Below are 13,370 nucleotides of genomic sequence, written 5' to 3' on the forward strand. Positions count from 1 at the left end.
ACATTTTGCAACATGGCCATTTTAATTCCTTTCCTCGGGGAATGACACGTTTAATGTTTGTCTTGCTCTTCTTGTTCCACGTGACTCTCTGAACATTTGAAAGGTCTCACAGAGGCCCAAGTTTTATTGTCATTACTCAAGAGATGGCCAGCTGGTTCTGACTCAGACATTGGCAGGGCTTGCGAGCTCACATTTGAAGGAAGCAAACCCGATTCAAGCAAGTTCACACAACCATGGGATTTATTGAAAAGAATGCTTTATTCTGAGACTCGAACACAAGTTCACGTAGATGTGCAATATGACAGAAAATGGCTTAAGACAGGAACACACTCAGCTCCTGGCTGGGGTCACGTAGAGTGCTTTTTGAGGTTATTTTGGGCACGTGAGCTATGAGACATCTAGAAAGTCAGAGCACACATGCAGTTTCACTGTCTGGTGTTTAAAAATGCCAAAAGTTCTTTTCTGGAGTGAGTGGCTGGGGAATTTTTGAGATTCTGAACTAGACATGACCTCTGAAATCAAAGGTCAGTCAGGCTCAGGTTTAACATAGGATCCTTGGAAGGCTGGTCATGGCTTATGTAGGTCTAGCTTCAGGCATGGCTTGATCAGAGGTCATGCACCAGTTCTCTGAGATTCCCTCAGCTCTTGCTTTGAGGCTTGGCTTTTTCCTTGGTCCTTCCCCTCTGGTCTGTGAAGCCCACCAGCTGTCACTCAAGAATGTGCTCCCTTAGGTGCCCAGGAGAAACCCAAGGTGGTCTTCAGATGGTATTCCAGGAGGACTTCATCATCTTCTAGAAGTTGGCTCACAATTAGTCAGGATTGAATAGCTCATTAACCTGTGCTCTAGTACATATCTGCTCTCCACTTAAATTCTCTCCACCTTTGCCTTCATATGTCTTTCTTACTCAAACATGTAACCTGTACAAGAGTGACTAGGTCTCTCTGTGTCTCTCTACAGTGCCTAGCAAGGGTCCTGATGTGGGTATTCTCAATTCCTGTTGGTTGAATGAAAGAAATGGAACAAATAAAAGAATAGGAACCAGCCAGGTGCTGGTGGCTCATACCTGTAATCCTAGCTACTCAGGAGGCTGAGATCTGAGGCTTGAGGTTCAAAGCCAGCCCAGTCCATAAGACTCTTATCCCCAATTAACCGCTTGAAAACCAGAAGTGGCACTGTGGATCATAGTGGTAGAGTGCTAGCCTTGAGCTAAAAAGCTCAGGGACAGTGCCCAAGCCCTGAGTTCAAGTCCCACAACTGACGAAAAAACATAGAAGGACCAAGGTCCAATCTCACAAGGGGCCACCCAGAGTCACTTGCCATGTTTTCTCCAACTTTCCTTCCAAATTTTCTTTCCCTTTTCCAGGTTATTGCGTGGAGCCACCTAGTTGGAAACATGAAGGTCAAAAGAGAATCTATCATTTCGTGGTAGGGCAGACAGTTCACTACCAGTGCATCGAGGGATACAAAGCCCTCCAGAGAAGCCCTGCCACCAGCATTTGCAAAATGATCTGTGGAAAGACAAGGTGGAGCCAGCCGCAGCTCACGTGCATAAATGAAAGCCAGCAGCATCCATTCCCAGGTAGGCAGCTCCCTTCTCCCCATCTGGCCCACCAAGGCAGCATTCCCAGCTTCCTTGTGACCTTGAACAAGACATGCGATCCCTAAGACCTCCGTTTTTGTTGTTTTCTTTCTTATTCTAAAGAAATGGATCAGGTCAACTCTAAGGTCTCCTTTCCCTGAGCCAGCTCTGTGGGGATAAATAGAAATGGAAGAGGAGCACCTGGGATGAGGTAGCACAGTGATAAGTCACCTCTTGTCTAGCTGATCTTGAAATCCCACCACGTCCACCAAGTTAACAAGATTTCCCCTCGTTTGAAAGCCAACGTCCAGGCTCTCATCCTACTACATCTTCCTTTTCCTGGTGCCTACTGTAAATCCACCATTTATTCAATGCTCTGTCCATCACCACGTTCCTGTGCTATGCAGGCCCCCACCTGAGCTGTGATAAGTGTGCAAGGGTGTGCGTGTGCACACACACCTGCCTCTGCCCACTTCTACTATCTTCGTCTTGAAATCTCACTGTTGCTGCAATCGGGAGCCATTCACATCCACCCCTGATTTACTGTTTTTCCTTTTGTTCTTTGCTTACTCCTATGTCTCAGGACTCATGATCCTCCAGTATCATCTGAGGGTGCCATTCTTCCCACAGCCTGCCTGCCTCCAGTGAGCCTCCTTGATGATTAGGACAGGCCTCTGTGTGTGTGTGTGTGTGTGTGTGTGTGTGTGTGTGCTGGTTCAAACTGAGAGCTTGGGTACTATACTTAGCTTTTTTTCACTCAAGACTGGTGCTGTACCATTTGAGCCGCATGCCCACGTTCAGCTTTTTGTTGTTTAATTGAAAATAAGAATCTTGGGCTGGGAAGGTGGCTCAGTGGTAGAGCACTTGCCTTGCATGCCTGAGGCCCTGGGTTCGATTCCTCAGCACCACATAAGCTAAAAGAAAAAAAAAAGCCGGAAGTGGCGCTGTGGCTCAAGTGGTAGAGCGCTAGCCTTGAGCTGACAGCACCCAGGCCCGGAGTTCAGGGCCCACGACCGGACCCAAAAAGAAAAAAAAAAAAAAGAAAGAAAATAAGAATCTCATGGACTTTCCTGCCTGGGCTGGCTTTGAACTGTCATCCTCAGATCTCAGCCTCCTGATTAAGTAGAATGACAACTGTGAGCCTCTGGCACTGGGTGCAACTGCTTCCTTTGTAAGATACTCAGGTGTCTGGATCTTGGGTCAGTAATGACAGAAAGAACGGAGGCCTGTGAAAGGTCCTTGGTATATTTCCACTTTGTTTGATGCTTCACCAGTGTGAGTGTGTGTGTGCGTGTGCATGCACACTCGTGCACATGTTCTTATGATCCATTTCCTTTTGTCTTTTTCTTTCTTTTGTTGTAAGATCTGGACTTGAAGTCAGTACTTGGCGCTTTGCACATTGGCTGGTGCTCTACCTATTGAACCAGGCCACCAAACCCTTGTGACCTATTTCCTAGTCAAGTTGGAAGCCGAGGCTGAATGAGGCTCACGGGGAGGAAAGGGTTGCTTAGGACTCCCCAGACACCTGTGCTCAGGGCTGGTATTCCCTCGTGCCGGCTCTACTTATGCCATTACACTGCTCCCCAGTGCCCTTGAGAAGCCCCCAGACCACAGCCATATCTCTGCCTGTGAAGCAAGCAGCTCAGGCAGGGAGCAGGAGTCTCCTCGTCCCCATCCTGGGCTCCACCAGCGCTCTCGCTCTCTCCCCAGGTGAAGAAGCCCCGCAGCTGAGCACAGATGCTCTTCTGGAGACTGAGCCCTCCTGCCTCCTCACCACCACAGGTACTGAGGGAGAGCCCCCGAAGACAGATGCTGCCATTACAGACGCATCAGGAAAGGATGGACAGTGTCTGTCACCAGGCCCTGCGCCTCCTTCTCCCTGGAGCAGGGACCTGGCCTCCGCCACCCTAGGCCCTAAAACGAGTGTGGGAAAGAGGACTCCCAAGATGCAGGTGGAGGCCTGCAGGCAGAGGGGTGAAACGCTCAAACTCTGCCTCCCTCCCTCCACATCTCTTCTCCAGCCCTGAGCATCTGATCCATCTAGAAGCCCTGCTCGCTCCCTCCAGCCTCAAGCACCCCAGACTTGGCATAAACTAAGCATCCTCCAACCTCCTCCCTCTCTCTCTCCCCGCCCCCTCCAGATCCCCAATCACCTACAGAAGCAGCGAGGACCATGGAGACGTTCATATTAACAATGGAGTATCAGGTGGCAGGTAGGTAGGATGGTTTTCTAGGTACACAACAGATCCACCAGGCCAAGGCTTTGTTGGAAGGTTTAAATGCCACCCTCCTCCCCCTTTTACACTAACAAGACTAAAACACAGAATCCAGATGCTGACATTCCTGAAGAGCGACAGTGTGCCAGGACTGAAGTCTCTCATACCAGCCAGCTCAGTTCCTGGTAGCTAGGATTCTAAGTGGGAGCTGCCGACAACTAAATAAGTGTCAGGATTTCTTGCACCACACACCGATCTCACGGGCAGCCTCCTTAATGAGGCCTGGCCTCTGAGACTTTCTCAATCACTCGCTGCACAGTTGCCACCCCAAGAACAGGCAGAGGCCCCTTTCTCTACATGTGTTCCTTTATGCCCACCCAGCCCCCTGTCCTGACTTTGTGGGGGACTGGAAGGAACACACACTGCAGTGCTCGCTTCCTTGAGAGGCCCCGCCTCACCTGGAGGACTTTCTTTTTTTTTTTTTTTGGTCGGCCGTGGGGCTTGAACTCTGGGCCTGGGCGCTGTCCCTCAGTTCTTCAGCTCAAGGCGAGCGCTCTACCACTTGAGCTACAGCGCCACTTCCGGTTTTCTGGTGGTTTATTGGAGATAGGAGTCTCACGGTCTCTCCTGCCTGGGCTGGCTTTGAACTGCGATCCTCAGATCTCAGCCTCCTGAGTAGCTAGGATTACAGGCGTGAGCCACCAGCGCCAGGCTGGAGGACTTTCTTACCTGTCCTTTGGCTGGGGCTTCTGCTGCTGCCCTGTCCAGCCCCATGCATATACCAGCCCTCTTCTCTGTTGGCAGTGGCTGCCTGCGTCTTCCTGCTGATCGGTGTCCTCCTTCTTAGCGGCCTCACCTGGCAGCGGAGATGGTGAGTACAACACTGTCAAGGACTAAACACACAACCAAGTAGGTGCAGCCCCTCCCCCCCCCCCCCCCCTGCTTGTCTGGTCTCTGGCACAGCAGCACGCGGCCTAGTTTGCCAAACAGTGGTAAGAATTAACTCAGTGACTAGTGAGAATGGCAAGTTATCAAGAAATCAAACAGCAGCTGATGCTGCTGAGGATGTGGGGACGGAAGCTTTATTCACTGGCGTGGGGAGGTAAATTAGTGTAGCCATTCTGGAAATCCGTATGGAGGGTCCTCCAAAAGCTTAAACTAGAGCTAGCATGCAATTCTGCTATCCTGCTCTTGTGATCTATCTGAAGAACATCAAGTCAGCATGCCCTAGAGATACCTGCAGAGCCATATATATTGTGGGATATAATTTATAATAGCCAAGTCATGGAATTACCCTAGATGCCAATCACCAGAGGAGTGGGTGAAGAAAATGTGGTACACATGCAAAATGGAGTCCAGTTCTGTCACAAAGAATGAGATGATGTCATTTTCAGGGAAATGGATGAATTAGAGATCATGTTAGTGGGATAAGCTAGTCAGAAATACAATCACAGCATTTTCTTTTTTATGTGGAATCTAGATTTTTAAAAAAAGACATGGGGTTGAGAGGGTGGCTCAGTGGTAGAGCGCTTGCCTTGCATGCATAAGGCCCTGGGTTCAATTCCTCAGCACCACATAAGAAAAAAGAAAAAAGCCGGAAGTGGCACTGTGGCTCAAGTGGTAGAGCGCTAGCCTTGAGCCGAAGAGCTGAGGGACAGCGCCCAGGCCCGGAATTCAGACCCAACAACTGACAAAAAAAAAAAAAGAGAGAGAGAGAGATGAAAGCAAAATGGAGTCCATTGAGAGTAGGGCAAGAGAAGGGAATGGAATAAGCATGATTAGAATGCATAACATGCAAGTATGAAAATGTCATAATGAACCCACTGTACTGAATACTAATGATAAAAATAAAGGTGAAGGGATTTTGAGAAAAGCCACTCTCTCTTCTCTTTTAGAGAACAGACTGTGAGATGTACCCTGACCTTCCTTTCACTATCCACAACGTCCCTCACCTGGCCAGAGCAGGCTCTAATACAAACTCCCCAGAAAGACCCTAAGAAGATACAGGTCCACCTTGAACCCCCAAAGCTGTGCGATCCTTTAGCCAGCACAGCCAAAGATAAATGAAGCAGATTTCTCTCAATCTTATATTGGTCATCTGGCCCACAATATACTCTGGACTTTTTCTCATGAGGATTAAAAAGATCTAATTGTTTCTCTGCAAAAACAAGAAGCCTTCCAAGGCTGTTGAATTCTAATTTGTTATTTATATTAGACCTAAGTTGTATTCAAATTTATTATTTATATTAGACCTGGCAGTCTACCAACTTAAGTCCCCCTTCTCCCCCCCCCCCCAGGGGTAACCAGGGAACGTCTGTAAAGTGTCCAACACATTGAGGGTACTTAATTAACACTTGCTACACCTTTTCCTTCCTCAAGCTAAGAGCCTGGTGATGGTGGCTTAAAAGCCAAATCCTTCAGACCCAGAAGACAAGGCAATTTGGGGAGAGTAATGGTTCTGCTTGTGCTGGGAAGTGAGAACCGTTTAAAACTGTTTAGGTTCTCACAAGGCCTCCCAGTGTTAACTCCAACATAAACTTCTATATGATCTCCTCCTACACCTACCCCCAGGTGCTGGTCCCAAGTATGCTGTTCCCTAGAGTAGAACTTCATCTGCTGGTGCCCTCTGGTGGCCAAACCCAAATCCTACATCTGAGTTACTCATCTATTTAAGCCAGAGGTTTTAGGGTCTTGTTTGTTTGTTTGTATTTTTGGTTTATTTGTAGTTTTGGAGAAATTGCTAGGAGCTAGGAATGTCCTATATCAAGCTCACACACAGGTTAAATTCCCTGGAATTTAGTAAACTAAGTTTTGGGTGGGGTTTTTTTTTTTTTGCCTTTTTATTTTTTTTTTTTTTGCCTTTTTTTTTTTTGTGGTTGGACTCAGGAGCTTTGAGCAAGTGCAGCAAATGCTCTACCACTGAGCTACACTCCCACCTCTGTGAACTGGCTTTTAAACAGCCGTTCTTAGACATTAAGTGTATAAACTAGTACCTGATAGATTATACGAAGAACACAGGTGATGAAGTCTCTAGAACCAAGTCGCTGCCTAATTATTGTGCTCCCTTTTACAATCAACCTAGTTCTCCTGGCTACTTGCCTCTCCTGTCCCCTGGGAGACAGAGATGGCGCTCGCAGTGACTCACCACTAGTAGCTGGACACTAGGCATGCGAGGGAGATTCACACAATGGAAATAAACAACCATGTTCACAGAGCTAGCTGTTAAAATAGTCCCAGCACACTTCTGATTGGATCTTTAGCCTGTGGAGCTCTGAGAAAGGCCCGAAGTAACCCAATAGGCCGGTAAGCTAAGTTAGGGCCAGGAAAACTTTAAAACTGTACTGACTAGTAGAGTTGCCACTAGCCAACAAAACACAAAAGATTTGCATCGTCGCAAGGATTCTAGAGGACACAATTTGGCTAGAAACTCAGTTTCAACTCAGGCAAATCACTTCGCACAGTTAATTACTACTGTCATTCCCGTTCATTAGCTATTATTCTCCATACTGTTTTTTTTTAAAACAAACAACTAATTCTAGAACATTTCCTAGGAATTGGGCACTAGGCCAGAAACTAAAGATAAACACGGTCTGCTCTTAAGAGCCTGCACTAGTGTGGCTAGGACAAAAAAAGAACATTGGCTTGAAATACTTTAAAATCTAGAAGTGGAGGTACAATCAGAGCAAAAAAGAGAGGAGACTTTTAATCTACAGGGGTCTCCAAAAGGGCTTTTAGAGCTGATGTTGCCTGAAATGCATATGGCCAGATAAAGAAGGGCAGGAGATGTCTTCAACGCAGAGGGAGCACAAGGAAAGGCAGGAAGGTAGGAAATGCATGAGAATGTGTCTGGGAGAAAACAAGTTGTCCTGAGTAACTGGGCTGTAAAGCCAACAGAGAAGCATTAATGATGCTATGACTTACAGATAGACATGAACCAAGGGAAGATGGGCTGAGTTTAGACGTCACCCTGAAGGATCAATAGAGAACCACAGAATGCCTTACCCAGGAGGCCAGCAGTTACAGTGGCCTTCTGAATAGCCTACCATGCAAAGACAAGGCTAAGAATGGGCAGGACTGCATGATGGGTAGTTTGATTATTGGAGACAAGGAATTCTTAGATTGCTTAAGTTGAAAAGGAGGAAATGAATCCAGCACAAAGGGGACCACATTCACAGGAGATGCTGGTCCAGTGGAAGAAAGGATTCAGATGTGGGGTGGGTCAGAGTGGACCTCCAGGTTCCAGAGTGTGTGGTGGTGGGACCCTGTAACCACCAGGTCTTAGAATGAAATGTAAAGTGAGGGTCTCAAGTCACGTGTCTCATAGGAGTTGGCTGAAAGTCACCGCCCATCCTAGCATCCATTTTCTCATACCCACACAGCCTCCACATCCGTACGGGCCAGCCTGGAGCTAACTAGGAAGTGGAGGGCTTCCTGAATTTTTTTTTCAGACCCACTTGGTGAAACACTGAATTATCTCAGTTCAAGAACCACAGAACAGAAGCTAAGATTGGGCAGCCATGTTGGGTGGGGCCCCTGGAGGGACAGAGAGGCCCTGAAGTCAGGCTATCAACGGTTAGAATGGGATTGGTATCCCAGGATAGAATTTAAGGTTAGCAGCTCAGTTGGTTTGGGGTAGGAAGCACATTCCTCTTGGTCCGTGGCTATGCCTATGGTTAAGACTGAATTCTGTTACTTTCAGGAAGAAGAATAGAAGAGCAATCTAGAAAACCAAGAGTGATACAAAGTCAAGGACAGCCAAGAGAAGTCATGAAATAAAAGCAAAATGGAAGAAATTAAACACTCACCTAACAGATATTTGATATCTATAGATAGATAAATAGAGGAAAACTAAAATGGTATGAAATGCTGCCCATGCAATCTGTAATACAATGAAAAATGTCTTTATATTGATTTTATCCTAACTTCATAGTTTGAAAATCCCAAGTTCAGCACTAATGTATATAGTCATTCTGCTTTCCTCCCCTCCCCTAGCGACCCCTCCACTCTCTTCTCTCTTCTTCTGTCCCTTCTCTAGTCTCTTCCATCCCCACCGCCCATGACCATGTAGATCTTTTCCCAGGTTGGTTAGCCACCTCACTGCTTACAGAACATAATTAAAAGATGTTGGGTTGGTAAATAGGAATTTTTATGTCCTTAGTTCATTTCTATTTTCCATTGAGGCTTTCAGATTTTTAAAAAAGTATTGTTATTATAAAGGTGATGTACAGAGGGGTTACAGTTACATAAGGTACCTCCTTCCTTCACGCCCTAGTTTCAGATTTCTAAAATCCAGAAGTTGTGGCAGAAGAAATGTTGGGTAACAACAGAGTAGATGTCACTTCCAAGCCCTTGAAAGTGTACAGCTTTGTCATTTGAAAACATTTGAAGTAGAGTGAATGTCAGGAACTAAAAGACAAACGAGGTCCCAGGTGATGAATTATACTATCAAAATGTGTCCCCTATCCAGAAATTTGTTACAGCTGAATATGGTAACCTGGCACCCTGGAGGCTGAGGCAGGAAGAGAGCAAGTTCAAGGCCAGATTAGGCTACACAGGGAGATCTTGTCTCAAAGAAAAGACACACAACAACAACAAAGAAGAGTCTGTGTCCTTAGTACCGCCATAAATTATTCTCTGAATTGCCCTGCATGCATTCTATGTTCAGAACTAGAAAAATGAATAGACACAGTTCCCAATATGTATCATAAGCCAATGAAGAGGGCTTGATTGCTTCCACGTTTATGGCAGAAGAAGGAAAGAAAGGGAGAGATTATACTGACAAAGTTCCACCATGGAAAAGACACCCCAGTGATCCACAGATGTATCCCCAAAGTTCGGCCAGCCAGACTCACCTGGAGGCCTGTGAAAGTGGAGATGACTGGGTGTATTTCAGCCTCTGCATCAGCACACCTGGGCTTACATACCTGGCAAGGTCCCAGGTGATGCTGTGCTTGCTCTTCTGTACACACCGCCCTCTTCTACTAAATCTTCTACCAAACAGAAAAAAAATCAGCTGCAGGTACTCAAGTCCCAGCCAAAGTTCTTCAATCTCTTTTGTAAGATATTTCCTCTTCGTTATGTTGAGTCAGATATTCAAGCTTAAAAAAAAAAAAGTTCAAGCTTCAAAAATAAAGTCAGAAGATTTAGGGAATAACAAAACGTTGAAGCTATTATTTTTCATCTCTGAAAAAGGTAGAAAAATAATGGATGTATTTTTGAAAGGTCTAGATACAGATGAAAGAACCATTTTGTGCCCTTTCTACAATTAACCAAGTACAAGGCAATCTTTCCTGTCTATCTTTCCCCTTCCCCAAATATGTTTTCTGGGCAACCAAAGTGGAAAGATATATAAGATACAGTTTTCTAAAAGATTCATACTTGAGCAAAATTGAACTGAACTGCCATTGCTTATTGGAGGAAAGAGTGGAATAAGATACCAAATTTTATTCTTGATAATACTAAGCTGTTGTTTACTTATATTTCTTTCCTAACTACATGGTGACATTTTCCTGAAGTTACATGATATGTGATGATGTTGGTTTTCAACTGTTAATATGAATAAATAAAAGAATAATAAATCAAAGAATAAATGATAATATAAAAATGTTGGGTTTAGGGGCTGGGAAGGTGGCTCAGTGGTAGAGCGCTTGCCTTGCATGCCTGAGGCCCTGGGTTCAATTCCTCAGCACCACATAAGCAAAAAGAAAAAAGCTGGAAGTGGTGCTGTGGCTCAAGTGGTAGAGCGCTAGCCTTGAGCTGAAGAGCTGAGGGACAGCGTCCAGGCCCAGAGTTCAGGCCCCATGACCGGACCAAAAAAAAAAAAATGTTGGATTTAGTTTCTAAGTATATTAAATGTCACTAGATAGAAATTCATAAGTCATATGACAGATATTGCTAGGGCTTCCTAAATCCATTCTTCACTTTTTCCAGTGGTAATAGAGACTCAGCTTTTGGTAAAACACATCCCCTCCTCCCAGTTAATGATAACATTTGTCAGCTTCCCTTGCAGCTAGGTATGGTCATGTGATTAGATTCTCAATAAGGAGATAAGAGCTGAAGTGCTGTGTGCGATGCCTGGGGTGCACATTGGTGCACCATGTGTAAAGATGCCCTTGAAGAGATGGAAGGGTTCTCTTTATTTCTCCCTCTTTATCTCTTCTCGGTGGTCCTAGTGGGAGGAGTTAGAACCACCAGTAAGCCAAATGCTAAGTATGACATATATATGCATTCTTTTGTCGTTGTTGTTGCTGTTGCTGTTGTTGTTGGCCATGGGACTTGAACTCTGGGCCTGAGCATTGTCCCTCAGCTCTTCAGCTCAAGGTGAGCGCTCTACCACTTGAGCCACAGTGCCACTTCTGGTTTTCTGGTGGTTTATTGGAGTTAAGCATCTCACAGACTTTCCTTCCCAGCCTGGCTTTGGACCATGATCCTCAGATCTCAGCCTCCGTAGTAGAATCTTCAAGTGCTCTGTCCGCGTGTGCACAGGTAAGACTCTAGGTAGAAGTGACAAGAAATCCAGGGCAAAGTGCTTCACATTCACTGCAGACCTTCACAGATGGCTTCCTTCATGGCTGAACTACCTGCTCAGGAGCCCTGTTTAGAGCCTGTTATCTCAGCCCTTAATGGCTGCGAGGTAGAGGCCAACCTGAGCTCCATAGTGAGACTGTCTCATTTATATGTTTTTTCCCTCTCTCTCTTCTTTGTCTCCATTGGGCATAGGTTTATCTGAAAATCAGCTTAACCTCATGAGCTCTGCATTCCCAGCTTCTGCCCCTCGCTTTTCTTCTTACAAATTTCAGCTTACAGCCAAGGAGTCCAACCAGTGAAACATTCTCAGACAGACACCAAGGTACCACCTATATTTTTTTCTTTTTTCTTCTTCTCCAGTCTCACTTTTTTTTCCCCCAAAATCCAAAATCCCAAACTTTGCCCCATAGGTTTAGCAGATGCGCCTCAATAAACTTGAACTCCAATGACAAATTTCCTGTTTGCCACATAAACTTCCTTCCCACATACACCATGGTAAAGTGTTGGAACAAGGCTAGGGCAACTAAATTTATGGTTCTTTTGCATTTTTTTCTTTCTTTTTTTTTTTTTTTTTTTTGTCGGTTGTGGGGCTTGAACTCTGGGCCTGAGTGTTGTCCCTCAGCTCTTCAGCTCAAGGTTAGTGCTCTACCACTTGAGCTACAGCGCCACTTCTGATTTTCTGGTGGTTTATTGGAGATCAGAGTCTTACAGCCTTTCCTTCCAGGGCTGGCTTTGAACCACAGTCCTCAGATGTCAGCCTCCTGAGTAGCTAGGATTACAGGCGTGAGCCACCAGCGCCCAGCTTGCATTCATATTTTTAAAATATTTAATGTCACTCCTTAGGAAAACCTATAAACAGCTCCATAGATGATAGGATACTGTGTAAAGCATTCCATTTTGGCAGAGTAAGGAATTAAGACACCAAACTATGGGGCTGGGAAGGTGGCTCAGCAGTACAGCATTTGCCTTGCATGCATGAGGCCCTGGGTTCGATTCCTCAGCACCACATAAGCAAAAAGAAAAAAGCTGGAAGTGGCGCTGTGGCTCAAGTGGTAGAGCGCTAGTCTGGAGCTGAAGAGCTGAGGGACAGCGCCCAGGCCCAGAGTTCAGGCCCTATGACCGGACCCAAAAAAAAAAAAATTGACACCAAACTATATAACTGTTCCTCGAAACTGCTCACAGATGGATCTGTGCAGATGAAATGACTACATGTTCATCTGCTGGGTTCAAGAACATGCTACCAGCTATGAGATCGGAAGTCAGGGGGGAGTAAGAGACAGCTAGCACAATGTACTTGTTGCCCATCTTCACCCCTGACTTTCCTTGCTGTGAAAGACATGGGAAAGTGGAGAGCAAGGTCCACTGAAGCCTCAACTTGCTCACTGCTTTGTGAGCAATGCAGGAAAAGTAGGTTCGGATAGACAGAGCATCAGTGAACTAGGGTATCTAAGAACCTGGAGGGTTCATCTACGTTTTGGGAGCTGTAGCAATTAATATAAGTCCTCAAAATGAAAAGTCAGAAAAGCAAGAGAGAGAGACAGAGACAGAGACAGAGACAGAGAGACAGAGAGAGACAGAAACAGAGAGACAGAGACAGACAGAGAGACAGAGACAGACAGAGACAGGGAGAGGGAGAGAGAGAGAGGAGAGCTGGAGCCAGCTCTGAGTGCATGTGGTCTGGTCAGGATCCAGATGTTTCTCAGGTGCCCAAGCGGCGAGGAGGGATTTGTAGCTGAGCACGTGAGTAGGCACATCACCCATTACCAGGAAAAGAAACCTGGGCTTCTACCCAAAGGAAACTGGGGTCAGAATGTCAGGTAGCCATTGATGGGAATCGGCTTTGTTTTGCTCCATCGCTTGGCCTACTGATGACTCTCCCTGACCCAAGGATCTTTCTGAAATTTTCTAGCCCAGAATCCTAAACTACATGTGAAGGCCCTCTTCCCCCTCCCACTCCCCCTCCTCCCTCAGGGGTCACGCCCCTGAGTTCCTCCATTTCAGGCCATTACCATGGACTCTCAAGGCCCATTTGGAAACTTCTTGCAAC

The 13,370-nt window shown here is 46.0% G+C and overlaps 1 protein-coding gene across 1 annotated transcript in view; it reads left to right on the plus strand.

Moving 5' to 3' along the window:
• The window catches only part of Il2ra (interleukin 2 receptor subunit alpha), a 38,494-nt gene extending 28,157 nt beyond the window's left edge, over positions 1-10,337 (plus strand). The window contains exons 4-8 of the mRNA XM_042686093.1: positions 1,365-1,580; positions 3,291-3,362; positions 3,722-3,793; positions 4,601-4,667; positions 8,496-10,337. Of these exons, the coding sequence (XP_042542027.1) occupies positions 1,365-1,580; positions 3,291-3,362; positions 3,722-3,793; positions 4,601-4,667; positions 8,496-8,520 (452 nt within the window). The 3' untranslated portion in view covers positions 8,521-10,337. The remainder of the gene's footprint in view (positions 1-1,364; positions 1,581-3,290; positions 3,363-3,721; positions 3,794-4,600; positions 4,668-8,495) is intronic.
• Positions 10,338-13,370: the final 3,033 nt, after the last annotated feature.

The sequence above is a fragment of the Dipodomys spectabilis genome, unplaced genomic scaffold (genome assembly GCF_019054845.1).
Source record: "Dipodomys spectabilis isolate Male_0828 unplaced genomic scaffold, ASM1905484v1 ptg000096l, whole genome shotgun sequence".
NCBI classification, from domain to species: Eukaryota; Metazoa; Chordata; class Mammalia; order Rodentia; family Heteromyidae; genus Dipodomys; species Dipodomys spectabilis.